At 43.9% G+C, this 20,413-nt stretch overlaps 1 protein-coding gene across 2 annotated transcripts in view; it reads left to right on the top strand.

Annotated features, from left to right (window-relative positions):
• Nucleotides 1–20,413, top strand: part of RFFL (ring finger and FYVE like domain containing E3 ubiquitin protein ligase) — a 33,026-nt gene that overhangs the window by 9,262 nt on the left and 3,351 nt on the right. For both annotated transcript variants that reach the window (XM_080630350.1, XM_080630351.1), the window contains 5 exons: nt 10,321–10,511; nt 15,165–15,572; nt 18,522–18,605; nt 18,978–19,185; nt 20,356–20,379. In XM_080630350.1, coding sequence (XP_080486476.1) covers nt 10,326–10,511; nt 15,165–15,572; nt 18,522–18,605; nt 18,978–19,185; nt 20,356–20,379 — 910 coding nt within the window. In that variant the 5' untranslated portion in view covers nt 10,321–10,325. The remainder of the gene's footprint in view (nt 1–10,320; nt 10,512–15,164; nt 15,573–18,521; nt 18,606–18,977; nt 19,186–20,355; nt 20,380–20,413) is intronic.

The raw sequence follows: 20,413 nt of genomic DNA, 5'->3' as shown, positions 1-20,413 counted from the left end.
AAACTCCTGAGTATTTCTGTGGTCTGGGAGAGGAGAGCTTTCCACGCTGTTTCAGATGTGACGTATGTGCTGGTCTTTGTACATGTCCACCAAAGGAGATGATATGCAGTTGCATTTGATTCTATTTCAGCACCTAGTTTGGATTTGAATTCAGATTCATTTGGAATAGGCATAGCTAGGAAATGAGTCTGCAGTGTTTGCACTTGTTATAATGGGCCTCAATTATATACATTCAGATCTTTTTTCAGCCTAGCCAGATAAAAATGCTCTTTTTTCAGGCTGCAGTTAAATAGGTTAGAGGTTGCCTACCAGTCTGCACACATCCTTGTGGCGTGCAGTTTTGCTGCACATGCACTTTCCCATGTGCATGAATTCCATGGGGTTTAGGTTGATTTTTAGGTTAACTCCTGAAATAAGGGAGGGAAAAGCAGGCTTTGTGTGTGTGGAATTTTGAGGCTATCTTCGATTTCTGGGGGAAAATAGAAGCAAAAAAAAAGTAGAAGTTTACTGTTTAAAAATAAACCTGAAGCTTGCTGTAAAAAGTAGTTTATGGGATTTCCAAGTGGTGGTGTAGCTTATCAGCAAACCCTCAATTCTGGGTGTCTGAGACACAGCGATAGCTTTAAAGCATTAGTGCCAACTGCAGTCCCAATTCCATCCAAACTGAATGTGGTTCTGACTGATGCTGTACCACCTCCAACCCAAGCTCAGCTGTCGGATGAGTAACACTGCAAGACTGAAGATTGTACTTAGAACTGTCTCTGTTTTAGGAATAAATGCTTTAGAGTGATTCATCTCTCTGAATCCTTGTACACCAGGTGGGACAGGGAGTTTCTGTGCCCATTGCTGCAATTTGTGGTGAGATGCCTCATTTCCTGAGTCTGTGTAGATTTGGGATAAGGTTTTTTATAAGCTTGAGGAGCTGTGTCTGGGATAATGCCTCTTTCTCCTCCATTCACTGCCTCATATGCTTGTGCTTCATTCCAAAGATGAACTGTTGAATATGTAAGTTATTCAGTTGGAGAGAAACCTTCTGTCACAATGAAACAAGATGTGCAGCTGTCTCATAGGCCTCTTGGGCCAAGGATTTAAATGGAAATATCTTGATCTGTTTTTGTCTGAAATGGGAACTCTAGTGATGTGATGTCAAATTGACATCCTTTCTCCTCCCCTTTTCTCTCCAGCTCTCTGCATTCCCCTCATTTAGGAGAAAAGTATCAGCTGAGGAGATTCAAAGCTGTTCCCTGATGTCCCTGCTGGAATTGTGGAACTGCTCCTGCTTGTTTGTAATATCTGAATGCTGAAGTCATTTACTTCATAGCAGCGCTTTGCAGCAGAACAGAAACTCAGTTTGAGCAACCTTCTATTCTGGGCAATGTAGAATTTGCAAAGAAAGTGAGGTATTTGTATCGTTACGAGGAGGAGGACTCACTGAAAAGCTTATGTTGAGCCTTTGGAGACCATTTCTGGCTTTCTGGTGGGCATGGATCCAGCTAACCTCCCCCAGCTATTGCCACGTGGCTGTCACAGTAGGATGTTCTAGATGGGGTTTGAGATGAAGCCTGGAGAGGATGAAGTGATGGCCTCCCTTGAGTAGAGCTGGTTAAGGAAGCTACATGTTATTTAAATTCTGATTTAATTTTCAGGTTTAATTTAGCAGTTTATTGCTACGTATCAAATGATAATTTTAGCAGCTACCTACTGCTTGAAAAAGCAATCTGGCTGAAAGTAAATCCCAGCAAGACTTGTGATGTTGTGAATGCACAGGGAAAGAAATTCTGGGTGCAAGCCAGCATTGACCTTTTTCCCTGTAATGGAAAGGATGGATTGAAATGGACAGTGATAGTTCAGGGTTCCTGCATTGCTCATTGCTGAAGTATTGACAGAGAGCTGCCGCTTTGGTGTGTGGGATGAGAGACAGAGACACTCATACACCCATGCAGGATGCTGGGAGGGTGGGAATAGTAATAAAATGGAACACTCTGGAATCTTATTTCTACAGAGATGTCTTTCCTCTGACTTGGTTTGTGGTCTACGTTACAGCTGACTTAATTTTTGTCTTGCTGATGAACAGCTCACTAGTGTGAAAGAATGCACTGGGGTTTTAAATTGCTTTTCAGCATAGCAGGAGAGTAGAAAGGGAGATAGTGACAGGAAAAAGGGGGATTGCTTTAAGCTGAAAGAAAGTAGATTTAGGTTGCTATTGGAAAGAAGCTCTTCCTGTGAGGGTGCTGAGGTGCTGGCACAGGGTGCCAAGAGAAGCTGTGGCTGCCCCATCCCTGGCAGTGTTCAAGGCCAGGTTGAACAGGGCTTGGAGCAACCTGCTCTAGTGGAAGGTGTCCCTGTCCATGGCAGCAATTGGAACTGGATGAGCTTTAAGGTCACTTCCAGCCCAAACCGTTCTGTGGTTCTGTGATTGTCTGCTGTCAGAGCACAGTATTTGGGAAGGGGCATTGGAATACGGAATTAACATGGACTGGGTAAGAGAAATCATTTTCTAAACCTAGTCCCCTCATTTCATTAACCATGTTTTGGTTTGGGTTAACTTGCTGGAAGAATGTCACTGACTTGCAAATGAAAAAGAGTGTTGTTGATTTTCCATCTTAGCAGATGCTTGCAAACTTCATTACAGTTAGTAGCCAGAAGAATTTTATATCTAAATATTTCTCAATATATAAAGTGCAATTTGGGGTCAAACCAAACAGTTTCTATTGAGCTAATGCACCCGCCAGGTACCCAGCTCCTTTTGAAACAAAAAAATTTCCAAGCTTCTCTTGTTAAAATTGGGGAAAATCATTTGGTTTTACTTGTGCTACAGAGGAGAAAGTGAGTGAGTGTTGAGGTCAGGTGCGAGGCTGGGGATCGAATTAAGGGGTCTCTGCCTTTGGAATGAGCTTCCTGTCCAATGCTCTACAATCACACCGCTTTCTGAGACTGCTGTCTCCAATTTACAATGAAAACTGCAGCTCTCTGGTTTCAAAGAACGGTTGAAGTTTAGATCCTTTGTGCTTGTAACATTGGTGGGATTTGCTGATGGGCAAAGGTGAGTTCACTGAAGATCTGTGTGTAAATCTTCCACCAAACAGAACATCAGCAAGTGTTTTTGTCAGTAAGCTTGCAGATGACTCTAACAGTGTGCTGATAAATACTGATAAAAGCTGCAGAGTGTTCTGGAATAGCCACTGTATTTTTTTCCTATGTATTCAAGAACTGCAGTTCTTAATTTTCCTCTCACTTAAGCACATTTTCTAAAGGCTTACCTTGTAAATGATTTACTCCAATGTCAGCCAGGTTCTAGCAATATAAAAGGATCTTTGTCTGCATGATGGTTTCCTCTGTACCATGTAACTGAAGTTACTTTTGGTACTCCTCTTCGAATCAGCCGTGATTTAAGGCGAGAGCAGTTCAGTGAAGTGTGTGGCTGAACTGCTGTGGCCGCATTCCAGCTTTTCCCTGCGCTGCTTTGCACGCTGCCCCAGCGAACCACGCTGTTTGCTTTCTGCTCTGTGGGAAATGGATGTCACTTCCTTGATTAAAATGCTGGTGTGCAGCCAAATCCTCTCTCTTTTGGGCTCGCACAATTGGAGGAGCAGCGCACCTTGTAAGCACAAACGCTGCTGAATCCAGCTGTGTGCCACGCTCCTGCATCTGGATGTGGTGGGATGTACTGTGACTCCTGACTTCTGGGACGCCTGGCGCCTGCACGTAGAGGCTTTTGAAGGCATCTCTGAGGTGGAGAAGCACAGATGCAACTGTGTAATGCTGTTAGAGAGGATCTGAAGATGGATTACAGGAAGGCACAAGCTGAACTATGAGCCACGTAGGTCTTCATGCAACAGGGAAGGTCTAAGACAGTGTATGGGCATGGGATGCCAGTGTCAGCCTCCTCTGTCTGTTGGAAGGAGCCAGTCGATGTGAGCTTGGAGATGCTGTTCAAGTGCAGCTGCTCACCCTGATGTGCCTGATAGCATAGGCACATTTGGATGCTCAGAAGCCACAGAAGCTAACCTGGATACCTGCTTCTCACTAAGCTCAGTGCAGGTTACCTGAATGCCCTGTCCTCTGCCTTCGTAGCTGGCCAGTTTCTCGCCTGAAAATCTTTAGACTGGCATCCAAGTTGCTGATCAGACTGGTGAGCAATCATGTGTTTGTCTTTGTAAAGATTACTGGTATTGCATACTTAGATGATTAGAGACATGAAATGTCTCAAAGGTACAAAACAAAGCGGCAAAATGCCTCATCCCTCCAAAGGAAAATTTCAGTCTCTCTTTTTCCCCCTGTCTACTCATGTTTCCAGCTGTGATACAGTGCTGATATTTATTCACTTACCATTTTCACTGTGTGTGCTGTCACCTTAGGCACATGTGAACTAGTACCTTTACTCATAAACACATTGTTTTTTTATCCCTAGATAAAAAGCTTATGTGCTCAATACAGCAAATGAGGTTTACGTACTTTGTGACAGCCAGGGCTCGTTCCTGCTCATCATTTTCTCATGCTTTGGACTGGTTCAGACACTCCTTGTGCCAATGTCCTGCTCAGACTGGCAACCTGCCTCATTCCTCTTGCCTCCTGCGAGTAGCTCATTTGCTGACTTCCACCTGGTTACTTCCATTTATCATAACTCGGGTCTGTGTGCCTGTGACATGGGCTGATGAAAATAATGCTGCATGCATAAATGTCATTTGAGCAGGTTACAGCTCTGTTATCAAGTAAATACTAATTTCTGACCAAACAAGCTGTGATTACAGATTGGAAGTGGTAGGTTATTAGTGAAACTAATTTTGGCAAGGCATTTCTTATCAGTGCAGGTTTGCTGATAAATAAAGAAGAAAATTGGAGCAATGAGCATTGATGCTCGTTTGTGCTATTAATGAGACACCAAGATGGTTAACTCACACTTTAGCCATTTCAAAACAGCATTAGCGAAAGTCTGATCTGATTAACTTTGCAGGGATGCAACATGGATTAATAATAGCAAAACAATAATTTAAGAAGTGCTTTTGCAAGACACAAAACATTGTAGAGCCACACTGCCCTTTGCTGCCTTCCTGAACAGATTTCAGTGATCTTTCAGCTACTAGAAATGGCAGAAACTGCTGCTTTGGTGAAGAGCGTTCATCCCAGCCTTAGTGTATTGCCTTGAAAGTTTTGTCTTACCAGTGAACGTGGTTTTGCTGTTGTGGAGGCCACACAGTAGATAACGGGTTGGGTATGGACTGTTGTGTAGCATCTGTATCTGAAGCACACAGACCTCACTGGAGTCTGCAGGTTGGCAGTTGCCTGGTGTTTGACAAAAGAGAGAAGACTGAGACATTCTGCAGTAATCTGGAAACTGCTGAGAAAAAGGAGAAGACAGTTTGGGATCATTGGGGCGTTCTGAAATGTAAGAAGAAGGTAGTCAAAGAGGATGGCCAGTGGAATGATATGGAAAGAGGAGTGTGATGGTTCAGGGAGCTCCTTGTGGTGAACAGTCTTCCTCCAAACTAGAGGTGCAAGGGCAGCTGATAGAGCTAATGAGCACGTATTATTGTAGGAGAGCTTGCCCTAGCACAGCTGCTGTTTGTCTTGCATCTCCCTCCCTTTCTGGCACCCTTCTCCATTTGCAGTAGCCTCAAGGGTCATCAACCCTGGTGTTCCGGTGGTTGAAGGCCTCTCAGGAGGAGGAGAACTTGTTGCTGTGGCTTGCCCTCTTGTAGAAGCAAAATCAGCTGCCTGTGGGAGCTCAGTTCCTTTTGATCCCTTAACTCAAGTGTCTTGCTGGTGCTACTACATTCCAGCCCGCAAATTCGTGAGCAGTCACGAAAAGAAGCCAGACACAGTCCTTGAGAGCTTTATTAGGCGGAGCTGAAAGCTCCATGATTGGGGGATGTTCTTTTGCTTGCTGTAGTCCCTTATCATTTGTACTCTTGGGAAAATAAAGGGAAATTTTATATTCAAACATAAGCCACAGTTTTCCTATAGAGCCAAAGCCTTCCCTTTGATAGAAGCGCACAAAGCATATGTAATAAATCCTGTATGTAGACAGTGATCTTTGGTACTCCAGCTATTCTCACTGTATATTGCGTATGTAGTGAGAACCTGAGTTGGAAGACTTTTGAAAGTGAAGATGGAAAGTCTAAAACTCCAGGCTTGCATCATGAATACCATCTTCAACAGGAAAACTTTGATATCACCGGTATTTCCTGCGGAATGAAATCATACTTGCAAATTGATACAAAGCTCTTGGTGATGTATAGATGGTAATGAATGGGTGGTAAAATGAATTTCACTCTTCTGTTAAAATGAGAGAGTCACGGCATTCAGAGCTTCTTACTGGAAATAAACAGGAAAAAGGCAGTGCAGCAGAGCATGATAGAGAGCTAGCAGTGCTTTGCCCGCAGACTGTGGCAAGCAGCTCCCTGCCTCATCAAGTATTTATGGGATTTCTTCTGGTTTTTCCTTAAAGAGACTCAATAAGAAGATAAAACAGTCTCACTTCTCCAACCCCAGCCCAGTGTGATGATTGCCATGTGGGTGGGTGTGTTTGATCTCCTGTCTCCACCCTTGGTGAAGCTTCTTCTCCCCTTGCTCTTGCAGATGCTCCAAGCACAACATGCAGTTATGATTTAGGGCAGGTACTCTTTGGCTGCCAGAAGTTATCTACTGAGTGCCTGCCATACAGCTTTCAGCTTCCCAAACCCACGTTCAGCTCCAGAGTTAGAACAGTGATTTTCTGTGGCTCCTGTTGGCCAGTGTGAGCAGGATGTCCAAGAATAATGAAGACTTCTGATACCAGTAATGCCTGTAACATTAAGTCATACCACCAAGTCAACATCTTTTATTCAGGAAGTTGCTTGAGAATTCCTGAAATCTCTGGTGGTGGTAGCTTTTCCAAGCCAACATGTTAGTAAATAGTCAGGTAACTCTTGGAGCACAACAAAGAAGTAGCTCTTTCTGCTGATAAACTTTTTTGGCTGGGCATTTATTTGTCACTTCAGCATAACTATGGAGCTCCTGGCTCTGTTCATCTGTAAAAGACTGACAGGATTTACACAGGGAGGTGCTTTCTCATGATGCTCAAACTCTGCCGCATCTGTAACAACAACCATCCATCTGTCAAAGCATTGCTTACAGCAGTTATCAACTTCTGGATGGTGCTGCCCACATAGCTCTGAATGGGTAACAAAATAAATAAGGGAATAATTAGGCCATAGCAAACATTGTAGAGATGTCTAGGAAATGACATCCTGAAATTCCACCCTACCAATGCTTATTTCCTCAGATCTAAAACTGATCCTATACAGAATCGCTCTTGAAGCAGCTGCTGAATCTTACCTGCATTTCTTGTTGTTGTCTTAGTGCAGCTGTAGGTAGATACAGAGATGTTTTAGCATCTTAAGCCTCAGTTATACCTGTTTGGTAGCATAGCTGGCAGTTAGCAAAGCTTTGCTGAACTGGTGGCAGCATTTTAAGTTCCCATGTAGCATCTACTGCATGTTCCAGGTGTCAATGGTGTAATTCTTGCTTTTCAGCCATTATAGTCTCCTGGGATTTAGGAAATGGTAGCAGATACATACAAAATTAGATGCAGAGCACAATGGCCACTGTATAGGCAGAAGTATGTATATGAGCTTCTTTTCCTGCACTTGGAACAGTCTGAGCTGGAGCATGCTGCATGCCATGGTGAGAGATGATGGTCACTCACCTGGCTGGCAGGTACCTTTCCATGTGCCTAGAGGAGATTCCCACTTTGTGTAGGAGCTGGTGGTGGCACAAAAGGAGTGTGGGATGCCTGCTCCCAGTGCAAAGGATGTACTCAGCAGGAGCCCACCAGTCTCCTGAGATGCTGCTAGAGAAGCGAGAGCTCTCTGCTTCAGTGTGGCTGTCAGTGTCAGCACAAAGCGGTTGTCAGTGGAGCATCTTTGTCAGTGTAAATGCTGCATGTAGATAAGCCCTAACTGAAACTTACACCTGTGTGTAGAGGTCCTCAAATAACTAAAAGTGGTGCACCCAGGCACAGGCTGAAGTGGCATGCCTGAGTTGTGTGAACGGCTGTTCGTGTTTCCATATGCTCCTTTCTCTTAAAGATGGGAGATACCTTTGGGAAAACATTACAGAGCAGAGGCCAGTCCTGGTTATTTGCTGTTTGTTTATGGCCGTTTCCCTTCCATGCCATTGTCGCTGGGCAGGATTAAGGTTCTTCTAAAGCAACATCTGAGCCTTTTGTCAACCTTTTCATTTCCTGGCAATTACACAAAACTACAACTCCAGCTGAATGCTGAGCTCTGTCTTCTTTTATCCTGGTCTGTGTGCTCCCTTGTGTTTTTCTTCCCAACGTTTGTCATGTTGCAATGTTCCAGAGTGAATTAGTGGGCTGTCTTCTTTTAGGAAAACAAAGTTTTAGGGGCAGGCAGCAGCATTTACATATTTGGTTATCGTGGGTGGCCTTTGGTTTGTAGGGGTCCTTGAAACAGGAAGGCAACTTCACTGTGCATGCAGCTTTCCACTCTGGGGAGGTTGGGAATACTCGTTTGACTGTGCAGCTTTTGTGTTGTTTAGATTTGCAATTCCTAGGAACAAATTAAACCTCCAGACAGCATAGTTTAAAATAGAAATTCAGGATCTCTGCAATAGAAAAGCCGTATTAAGTTCTGAGTGGGGACCGATAGCTTGCAAATGAATGTGCAGAAGGAAAAGGAGTCATTCTTCTCTGTATAATATCTAAAGTATGTGTTTTGATTGCAGTGCAGAGTGAGAACAAATGCATGAGAGTTTATTTCTGTTCATGGAATGCTTCTCTCCATGTATTAAGCTCTAGTTGCCAGTCTAAGTGCAGATTATACTGCAGCACTGTGCACATCAGTTACATGAAGAATTGTTCATCATGTCATGATTCTGTAGAATTTCACTTCAACTTTAAAATGTGCTGAGCCTGCAGGGTAGAGTTCATTGGTAAGCTCACCATTGTGGGCTTTCAAAGGCATATGTCCACTCCCATGACAGCAGCAACTTTGATGAGCCAAATTCAGCTATATTTTGAAAGGATTAAAGATGCCACTAAAGCTACAGACACTGGAACAGCACCAAACTGCAAAACCTTCCCAATTCAACTCCATCAACCCAAAAGACTTAACACAGCTTAAAAAAGAGAAATCAGCAGAACAGTATTTTGCTATATTACACCAAATAACCTTTAGGACTCACACCAGCCCCAATCCCTTAGGAAGTTGGAGTTTTACAGTGACAATACTTACTGAGGGGAAAGAAATTAATTGGCTGTGTAGCTGAGAGATGTTTCATTTCCAGAAGTTTATAAAATGGAGCAGTTGCTGAACACTATCAGTGATGGAGCTGATTTTTAAGACATAAACATAGTCCAGGAACGCCAGTGTGAATACAGAAATGCAGAGGAGGCAATTTGTATTCTCTTTACCAGTAAGTGATGACACATGGGGTATGCTCTAGAAACTGAATGCCCAGATGCATTTGGATTTCTTTGTAAACTCCCAAAAGCAAGTTTACAGCAGTGTATTTCTGGAATACTGCTGCAGGGGTGGTCTTCCAAGACTCCAGAACTGCAGGTTGCACTGGACTGTTAGGGTTTTAGGTAAGTGTGTATCTTTCTCTCTGTCTCTCTCTCATTATTTGACTTACAATAAACCCCCAAGTGATTCTATCTCAAATGCAATTGTTTTCCCAAGTGTGTTACCAGAAGCTGGTGTTTGATTTTCTTATGTTATTGACATTTACTTGCTGTCTGATGGTTTAGCCTTGTAATGCTGCAAATTCAGTTGAGAACTGGCATATGTTAAATCAGCGGCTCCACTGTCCTTGTCTCTTATCCTTTTAGGTTTGTATCTGTAAATCTGGAGAGGATTTAGAATAAAACTGAACACTGTCTATGATCTTGCTGCTGATCTTATTTAAACAATGGATGGGACACAACTTCTGCTTGCTTTTCCCAAAGCACAAAACCCAAAGTCAGTATATAAGGTTTCTGTGGAATAGACACAGCCTGTTACAGCAAACTGGATCATAGTCTCATACAGCCAATTGGAACATAAAATTGATTGTATCTTCAGTGTAATATCTTAACTCTAAGGAATTCCAGTGATAATTCCTGAACTTTATTTGTCCTTTCACACCAAAGGCTTTCCATGCTGGACTGGATGTGTGGTTTTTGCATGTGCTTGAAAGTTAAAGATCCAAACTTACAAACACACTGTCAGAAACTAATTGATGGTGGCAAATTCAAACAGGCATTTTATGCTTTGCTCTCCCTTTAGCTGACAGGTTGTTTCCCATGGCCCTTCTAATGTGAATCTTTCCCTCTTTCAGTTACTATGTGGGCAAGCTGCTGTAATTGGTTTTGTCTGGATGGCTCACCTGAAGAGATGCAGCCTCAGCCAGAGCAGGGAGCCAGAGCCCAAGCCTATTCCAACCCTGGGTACAGCTCCTACCCATCTCCAGCCACTTCGGAGCAGAGCTGCAAAGCCTGCGGGGTGCGCTTTGACAGCTCCTCCAGGAAGGTGAGTTGCAAATGTCTTCCCTGGCAGTATGATATGTGACTTCCACTTAACAACAGAGCCACTTTGAAGAGTGCACATTAGTAGCCTCTGATTTGAGGACACTCCATATGGTAAAAGACAGCTTGCCTTTCCTTCTGTCTTTACTCATTTTTTCACCCTTAGCAGGCATAGTTAAAGATGATTGGAAATGTGGTAGTTAACCTTCAGTGCACTTGGCTTTCCCAGGCTCTGAAAGAAGAAAGCCAAACTGCTTATGACCATTTGAAGGAGCATGAGTTGAACTTGAGTTTTGAAATTCATTTGAAAGCACTGATGTCCTTTCAATTAGTTGTGGCCAGCATTTTAGTCATCTGTTTGTGCTTCCACTCAAGGAGGACCTACAGTTCTCTTTTCCAGACTATTGTTGCTTAAACTAAAAAGCATAGAAGTTTATTGAGTGTGTGTAGAAGAAAGTTATAAAAGACCAAATCCATTTTAACTTGCTTGTAAAGTTCATTTATGAGCGTACAGATACCAAACCAATTGTTGCCACAAGACTTTTAATTGGGCAGCAGACCCTGTCTAGGACATTATTTGGCCATGGTGGTTCCTATAATGCTGCCTGAAAAATGTTTTTGTGTGGAAAGTTGTTCAGTGTCCACACTGTGGTTTAAGTGTCTTACATATACAATCATGTATTTTGGGTATGTAGGGATGCTTAGGCTTTTTCTGGCAGTAGGCAGGTTCTGGGGCAGCTGGAATAGTGCAGTCACTGCATGTCACTCCACACACTGTGTCATCTTCAACATTGTCCTCATAAATGTGTTGTGCCTTCACAAACACTTGTGGAAGGAGTTACTCTGGATCCAGTGCCTACCACTGAGCATAGTAGCAAATAGTGGATGTAGATGATTCTGCTTTTGAAATGGAAACAATTCACCCAGTTAAGTATGAATTATACGGCAGCTGTGCTAGAACCATAGTCCCATTTTTCCTTGTATCTTCTAAATTCTGTGTTCTGTGTAAGCTGTCTTTGAAGCAATGTCTTGTATAAGAGCAATCACTACTGCTCCAGATATGTGAAAACATTGACTGATTGGGGCTAGGTAAAGCTGTGGTGCACAAATGTACGTTGTAGAGGATCTGCTGAAGCAGTTCAAGACATTCTGCCTCCAGCAGATGCTGTTCTGTGCAACTTGGCTGTCAGCATAACTGGGGCAGCAGAGTACAATGTGTGCTTGTGTCTCAGCTGCTCCCGTTCAGGGCAGGCTATCAATGAAAATGAGTTTGAGGCTTAGATTCAGTATTGTGAAGGGGGGCTCCTGAACCTTCATTCCACCTTCCTTCTGCCACCAGAACCACAGAGAAGTGATCTCTGAGACTGACTTGAGCTGGGTAGCAAAGCTTAAACAGCTCGTGGGAAGTCTGCTAGAGCTCATCCACCCCTCCCTGGTCTCCAGCAGGGAACTGAATCCAGAACTTACAGAACACTGACATGCTTGTGGCCATGTTAATTCTTTAATGCTGATGAGCCGGACTGAGAAGTGTATGAAATCTCACTCTGCTGCAACAAGAGCATGGAAAACTCTGCATTCGCTCCCTGGAGAGTCAATACCTTTGAACTCTAGTGTCCAGTTAATGTTTCTACTGGAATACAATGGATAAAAATGAATTCCTTCTGCTCTGGTGTCCATAAGGATAACCTAGATTCCTTAAAAAAAAAAAACCTAACCCCAAACCAACAACCAGCCACCAGCCCCAAAGCCGGATGATGGCATGTGGAGAACCCGATCTTTTATCCTAATTGTATTGGAATTATTGTACAACATGGCACCTACTAAAAGGGTCAGGGTAGGGGACATTTGAATGTACTTATGAGACACTCTTAAGTAACTGTTGGAGCATCTTTAAAGGATGTAAAATTTAATTGTGGGAGCAAAAATCTCTGAGTTTTTTTATGTTTTCCTTCTCTTTGGTGACTTTTGATCTTAGTGTTCTGCAGCAAACCAATTCCCCAAAATCTTTTCAATGTAAACCAAGCATCCTCCATTTCCCGCTCTGCTGATAGAAGGCTGTGGCAGGAATTCTTGGTGGATATGTCACATTGTTATTCCTTCCTCCCCCATTTTTTGATTTCAGTGCCTTCAGTTGGCTGACATTTTCAGGAAGATGCTTTTCTTTGCATACTTAGAGGAAAAGCTCTGGCAAGCTGGAGTGTAAGGTTAAAACCGCCCCCTGAACAACAGTAGCTGTAGTGAGAGCCTGAATGTTGGCATTCCTTTTTATCCTGCATATACAGACAAGAGCCAAGTGTATCAAAGTCCCATCCTGGTATCTCTGGCAAGCTGGCTGTGAGAGCAAACAACCAGGAGCAGCTTCCACTCTGGACAGGCTGCTGATTTGAAGTATTTCACTTGTGTTTGCTCACGCTGTGACTGTTAGTTAGGGCATCAGTCAGAAGTGGCCTGACCTTTTTGGAACAGATTTTCATTTACAGCAACATTTGAAAGTAATCATTCTGAAGAGACTGGTGTCTTTAAAGTTCAGCAAATATCTCAGAGCTGTAAAAGCTGTTTAATGCTGAGATGGTTACAAACAGCTTCTGTGCATGTTTAAATGCTTGATGCTTAGATACAGGCTGGGGAACTCTTTTTCTCTGAAGATAAATCCTAGTGGTGAACTGATAAGCCAGAGACAGGCCTGGGTTTATTTTGACTCCTCAACTGCATCATTTGAACTAAGGCAGACTTGTGTTATTACTGTTAATTGCTTCCAAAACCCATGTTGGGTAATGCAGCCCTTGTACTGGGGTTGCTTGTGTGATGCCTAACCATGTAAATACGTAGGAGTTCTCTGGCTGGAAGGTCCTTGGCCATACAATGGCTCCCTTTGGAGTGTGGTGGAGGCTTCCCCTGGCCCAGAGCAAAGTGGGGCTGTTTGGGGTTTGGTTGTTTTCTTCCTCAGTTCTCATTGCTCCCCTTGTCACAGACGGATGGTTAAGAGAGGGTGAGTGTTGTCAGTGGGGTTATTTCCCATTCCTCTGCCTTTGTGGAATGTTTGTTCCCCTGCTCTAGACATGCGCACAACCAGTAGTTCTTGTCTCTACCTTGGGAAGCTGGAGTGCTCCTGCAATTGTAAGGTCAAAAGAAGACAGGCAAATACTAATGGGGTTCTATTCTAATGACCAAGTTAAGGAAAACTTCTCAAAACGGGTATGTGGAAATTGCCCTTCCTTTCCTGCTGCATCATTGATGAAAGTCACTTCTACTTGGCAGGCCCCCAAACAGCAATTTGGAGATGAGGTTTCAAGTTTGCATGACCAGAGATTCTCTTTGTGGTAGAAACTTTCATGTCTTAAAGTGCTTAGGCAGGAGATGGAGATTCTTTCCACTGTCACTGTAAGTTTATTACAGGGTCGAAATGAGAAGCTTATTGGTTATAATTTTAAGGGGTGTGTGGGGCAAGGGGACTACCAGGGGATCAGAAGGAGCTCATGTAAGCACAGAGTGTATTTCCACCCTTTAAAACATGAGGAACATCTGCTTGCTTTGGACTGTGAAGTTAAAAATGTTCTTTAATCAGGAGAAGCAATTCATGAAGCAATATTTGTGTCTCTGAGTTTTTTTGCTTCTCCACTCACATACAATACACTTGTGTGTTTTTCCTTGCATGGCTCCAAAGGCTCAAGATGTCAGCATTTCATAGAGATGCTTGTCTTCTCCAAGGCTGTGAATTAGCATTTTTAACCAGCACTGAAACCAGTTCTTTCTTCCCTCTGGACTTTCTAAAAGGCATGTGATGGGGCTGTTCTGCTGCTCTTCTTGTTGGAAAACGTAGGATTTGACTTCCCACTTGAAGAGCCAAGTTCCTGCAGAAGTCACCATGGACTGAGAGTGCTTGAAAATGGGAGCCCTTAGTGAGGAGACCAGAACAGGATAAAATAGAGACATTGACCAACAGAACTGAATCTGTAGAGATTTAAACATCTGGGGCCTGCTGTTTCCAAACCTTCCAACACTTTCTGCCTAGCACCTAACTGGCACACGGCCTGCCTGGTATTTTCAACAGAAGCTGGCTATTTTTGTTGCATAAATAAATGTTGGATTCTTTGATGTCTGTCAGACACTCAGCGTTGCTGTTTCCTTTCCCTCTTATGGCAAAAAAAGAGATTCATTCAGTGATTGCAGCGAATTGGGGAAGGAAAAAAGGGTGAAGGTCACTCATAGCAAGTATTACATTGATGAAATGGAGAATGGGTTTTAAGTAGCTCCCTCCAGTGCCGGGGCTTTCTTAATTTGCAGGGGTTTGGTTGGTTTATAAAGCAGTGCACAACTAGGTGTAATTTACTTCAAAGTCTGCTGCCTCACAGGTGTCTCCTGATTTCACCTGTGGCTTAAACTGCATGAACAGGTCCTGAATAAGGTGCAGAACATGCGTGTCATCTGAGGGCTAAGAATCTAACTTTTCATTCTGGGTAAATGGGGGTTTTCCTGATTTAGAAACATGAGTAACAAACTTGACACTTTTTCATACAGCAGAAGGTTTTGATGATGCTTTATCAGAGGCTGTTGCTTCCTTTGCCTTTCAGGTGGTAGGGGAGCGCTGCCCGTGGCCGTCGCACGCCTCTGTTGTAATTCATGGATGGGTTTGATTTTGTTCCCTTCTCATTACCAGCACGTCTGCTTGGACTGCAAGAAGAACTTCTGTACATCCTGCTCCAGCCAGACTGAAGGTGGTCCCCTCCTCTGCCACCTCTGCCAGCGGTTCCGAGCCACAGCTTTTCAGCGGCAGGAGTTGATAAAGATGAAGGTGAAGGATCTGCGAGACTATTTGGCACTCCACGAGATATCCACAGAGTTGTGTCGTGAAAAGGAGGACCTGGTACTGCTGATTCTTGGCCAGCAGCCTGTAGTAATTACCCAGGAAGATCAGATAAGAACAAATCCATTTCATACTAATGCCTCTGGTCAGCGAGACTTTGTGATTCTCCCACCAACCGGCCCAGCATCTTCTACCTCACATGATGCGTCTCCAGGGTCTGCAGATCCCATCTCAAGTTCACTAGCTCCCGAACATGAACAGGTACAGTCTCCAGCCAGAAGCATCTTTTGCAAACTCATTCCTCTCTATTTCTGAATTAGCTATTGAGGGTGCAAGAGGTTTTCCAAGTAGTTATGTGCCAAAAAAAGTGTTATGTTAAAAAAAGTGTTATGTTATACCTGCTTAAAAAGCAAGGAGGTTTCTGTATAGAACAGATGACAAAATACTTCAGTTGTGTTTTATACTTGCTCTTCTTGGGTTTGTTCTTGATTTTGCACTGAGAACCTCACTTTCTTACAGAGTGATTAGGAAGCAAGATGAGTTAGTTTACGCTGCCTTGCTGTGTGTAAAACTGACTTGCTGTGATGTGGTTTAACCCCAGCTGGCAACTAAGTACTAGCAGCCGCTCGCTCACTGTCCCCTGCCCATCCCTGGTAGGATGGGGAGTGGAATAGGAGGAAGGTAAAACCTGCAGGTTGAGATAAGCACAGTTTAATGGTTGAAACAAAGTAGAATGTAGTAACAATGATAATAAGAAAAAGAGAGAGGAATAAAACTCAAGACAGACAAGTGATGAACAATACAATTGCTCACCACACACTGACTGATGCCCAGCTCGTCCCCAAGCAGCGATCAGCCCCCAGCCAACTCCCCACAGTTTCTGTGCTGAGTCTGATGTTCTGTAGTATGGAATATCCCTTTGGCTAGTTCAGTTCAGCAGTCCTGGCTCCGCTCCCTTCTGGCTTCTTGTGCAGCTCTTCACTGGCAGAGCAGGAGAGACTGGAAAGTCCTTGATTTTGGGTAAGCGCTACTTAGCAACAACTAAAACATCGGTGTGTTATCAGCATTGTTCTCACACTAAATCCAAACCACAGCACTGCAGCAGCTGTTGGGAAGAAAATTAACTCTATCCCAGCCAAAACCTCAACATGCCACCACCAGCTTTGATGTGCTGTTCCCATTATACACTATGGAATTTGGTGGGCAGTGCTGAATATATTTGAACTTTCACCTGAAGAACTCCACCACTGTTTTGAGACGCATTTCCTCTGGTGCTCTGGTCCAAACGTGCCATTGCCACTAGTTCCTCTGTGGCTGATTGCTGTGGTAGCCGATGGCTGTGTCAGCGTGCAGATCTGTCTGGTGTGTTGATGTTGACAACTTTCTGACAGTTGTCTGTAGGTGTTAGAAGAAATGGTTATTATTGTTGTTTAATTCATGTGCAAGACACAGGCACAGTTTAAAGCCATTTTGGAACTGAAACTCATGAGGGATGATTGCAGGATGGGTGAGGTTTCTGGTGCCTTCTGCACTCAGACCAACAGAAGACAAAGTTGAGGGTGTTATTCACTCTGCAGTCTGTAATGAACCATGGCAGGGGCATTGGAGCTTAATTATTTTTCATTGACTTTGCTTTGTTTGTCTTTCTGCTGTCTGCTATGGAAAGTTTACTCCATGTTTGACATCTGCTCCTAGTCCTATTAGGAAGTTAATAGGTGTATTTAGTTCCCTGTGGATCAAAGCTGTGAAAGTGTATGTACCTCCTGCTTCCTCAGCAGATGTATGTAGTGCAAAAGAAGAGCTTTCCTGGGAGGACAGTTCTCACAAATCATTAAGGGACCATTTCATTTTCTGGTTTCTGGCTATTGCCATTCCAGTTTTTACCAGCACATTCAGCTCTGTTGTCTTCCCTTACTGCCTCCATGATACATGTCAGCTTGTCTCCATTTGCATGGCATCCTGCTGCAGCTCAGGCTCTTTCATCATTATTGTTATCCTCTTACTTGGTAAATACTAACAAGTCCCCACTTAGATAAGTAGGATGGTAACGTTACAGTCTCCTTTGTCATAGGGAAACCACAGAGAGGAATGGCAGCTGCTGGGGGGGAGTCAGCTTGAATGACACTGCCGTGCCTTTCACTTTAAGTGCTCAAAGCTGCTCCTCCTCATTCTCCAGCTTTGCTGCTGTTGGTCCTTTGTGTGGTATCTCCTGTTTGTCCAGTCCAGAACCCACCTGAGGAGGTGTTCGTGGTTACTTGAAGATGGGCTGAGAAAGTTGGGGCTGTTCAGCCTGGAGAAGAGAAGGCTGTGTGGAGACCTCATAGCAGTCTTCCAGTACGTGAAGGGGCACTAAAAGGATGCTGGAGATGGACTCTTCATCAGGGACTGTAGTGACAGGACCAAGGGGTAACGGGTTCAAACTTAAACAGGGGAAGTTTAGATTGGATATAAGAAAGAAATTATTTACTGTTAGGGTGGAGAGGCACTGGAATGGGTTGCCCAGGGAAGCTGTGAATGCTCCATCCCTGGTGGTGTTCAAGGCTTGGTTGGACAAAGCCTTGGGTGGCATGGTTTAGTGTGAGGTGTCCCTGCCCATGGCAGGGGGGTTGGAACTGGATGATCTTAAGATCCTTTCCAACCCTAACTATCCTATGATTCTATGACCTGTTCACTTTGAACTGTGTTATACAGAGCCTTGTACTGGCAGCAGTGTACCATCAGTGCTGTCATACCATACCACAGCACACTGCCACACTGCACTGAAGGACTGCATATATATATATGTGTGTGTGTGTGTGTGTGTGTATAGATTTGGTCTCCTCTTGATCCAGCCTCATAAGAACCTCATGTGGGATCTTGCTGTACAAACACTCTATCAGGGTTTAAATACAGCGAGGCTTTAAAGGGTCAGATGGTGACTTCAGTTTCAGAGTTTTACTTATCCCAAGCTTGGTTTTGTAAGTGATGCACAGGAAAAGCTTCCTGTGAGTGTGCCTCACTTGTACTTTGTGCTGCAGTTTGTGCTTCCAGCCGGCAGGGTTTGCAGTTACTGAATGATCATAGAATCACTGAATGGTTTGGGTTGGAAGGGACCTTAAAGATCATCTGGTTCCAGCCCCCGGCCATGGGCAGGCTCATGCTGAATATTGAGCTTATTTTGCTTTGGACACACAGATATGCTGTTAGTGAAAGCGTTATTTCCTCTTCTAGGCAAATGGTTACGTGCTTCCAAGCCAAGTTGGTTTGACAGGAGTTGAGATTGCAGCTGAAGCGCCAACAGAGGAGGAGACTCAGGTTTGTGTGTCTTGGAATTAATAACCAGGAATACCAGGTTTTCAAGGCTGTATTTGCTGCCACAGAATCATTACTACAGAGAGATGGGGGGCTAACCAGTAACTCAGGCTGCCCACTGGCAGACCCAATCAACCCCTTTCTTTGGCATCATCGTGTCCTCCGCAAGAACTGGTGTTCTTGGACATTATACTAATAGAAATGACTTATTTCCATCCTAGGACTTGTGTTCCTGATAGATGGAGGAATTCACAGAGGAATCAGGGTTGTATTTATATCCAAACATGAATTCCTGCTAGTACACACTGAAAGCTGATTTAAGCTGTAGCGCTGTGTGTTGAGGGCAAGAATCACTCCATCTTTGTTGCCTTTCAGTCTACGGACTCTGAAGATAACCTGGTGCAGGGGAGGAAGGCTTCTCTATCTGATCTGACAAGCATTGGAGACATCAACGCGCTCTCTGTGCGACAGCTGAAGGAAATCCTTGCTCGCAACTTTGTCAACTACAAAGGCTGCTGTGAAAAGTGGGAGCTGCTGGAGAGGGTGACTCGTCTTTATAAAGAGAAAGACCTTCAACATCTAGGTAAGAAACTAAGCAAACATGTGCCTGTTTTCCAGGTTTTCCCTTTTTACGGACAGTTGCAGAAGGAACTAGAACTTAACATCTCTGTTTAGTGCAAGGGAGGAGAAAGTGTTACATATGTTAGAGTGAAAGTAGCTAAACTTTTATTCACCGCTACTTGTACTTGTTTAAGAGGAGAGCATTATGTTAGCTCTGGAGAGTGGCTTCCCTCTGTTAGCAACAAAGGAGAACTCTGCACCCTTCATCTGTGGCAGATCGTGCAGTCACTGCATCACCCACAGAACAGCTGATGTGCGACTGCCGAGGGATGAGTGTAAGCTCTGGGTGAGCTCTGATCTGTTGACTCATGGTGACTGGCAAAGTGAGCAGGAAAATGCCACCCAAAAGCAGCCAGGCACTTCAGAGGAGGCATGTGCCTGGGGAAGGTGGCTCCCACTGCTGCCTAGGCATGGGGAGCTGTGCTTTGACTCTGGATCACAAGAGCATTCCTCCAGTGCACTGCCAGGCCTACATGCTGACCAGTGAGGGATGGTGGTGTGCTAGAGGTCATAGAGAATGTGCTTGGCTTGACTTGCAGGTGTCAGTCTGCAGTTCTAGGGTTAAAAGAGACATACACTTGTAAATGATTTCCAAGAGAAATGGCTTGGGACACTTTGATTTCATAGAGGGGTTTGTTTCTCACTGTTTGTCCAATGTAGCTTTGTTTTCTTAAAAACTAAGCTTTGTCCTCTGTGAATGGTAACAAGATTTAAGACAACTGCTTTGGGTTTATATTCTTCTTTCATTGGATCTTGTGCTTTTGACAGCCCTTGCCCTTTTCTCTCAGTCACTGTTGCCTGTCTCGGCTGTGCTCAGCAATATTGGTGAGATTGTGAAACACCAAAGAAACTGAAAGTGTAGTTCTTGGAAACCAAGCACCGCATCGATTCTGTGTTAAGCATTGGCACATCAATGTAGGTGGCTGCTGAGCTTTGTGAAGCCTTGGCTTTTGTGCAAGTGCAGCAAAAGAGCCTCAGCTTGAGCCCCTGCATGGGTATCAGAAAAGGCAGTTTTGGTTTAAGTAATTTCCCTTCAAGGCTTTCCTCTCCTGTTAATAATACTGCTTGAGAAACATGTTTCTTTCCCCAGCTTCCCTTACTCACCAAATAACTTTCTCTTCTTCTGTTGCAGTTTCTGACACTGATGATCAAACTGGTAAGTGATATTCTTAATCCTAGAATTGTGTGAG

The sequence above is a fragment of the Psittacula echo genome, assembly GCF_963264785.1.
Source record: "Psittacula echo genome assembly, chromosome: 15".
Taxonomy (NCBI): domain Eukaryota; kingdom Metazoa; phylum Chordata; class Aves; order Psittaciformes; family Psittacidae; genus Psittacula; species Psittacula echo.
This window is presented reverse-complemented; position numbering and strand designations above follow the sequence as displayed.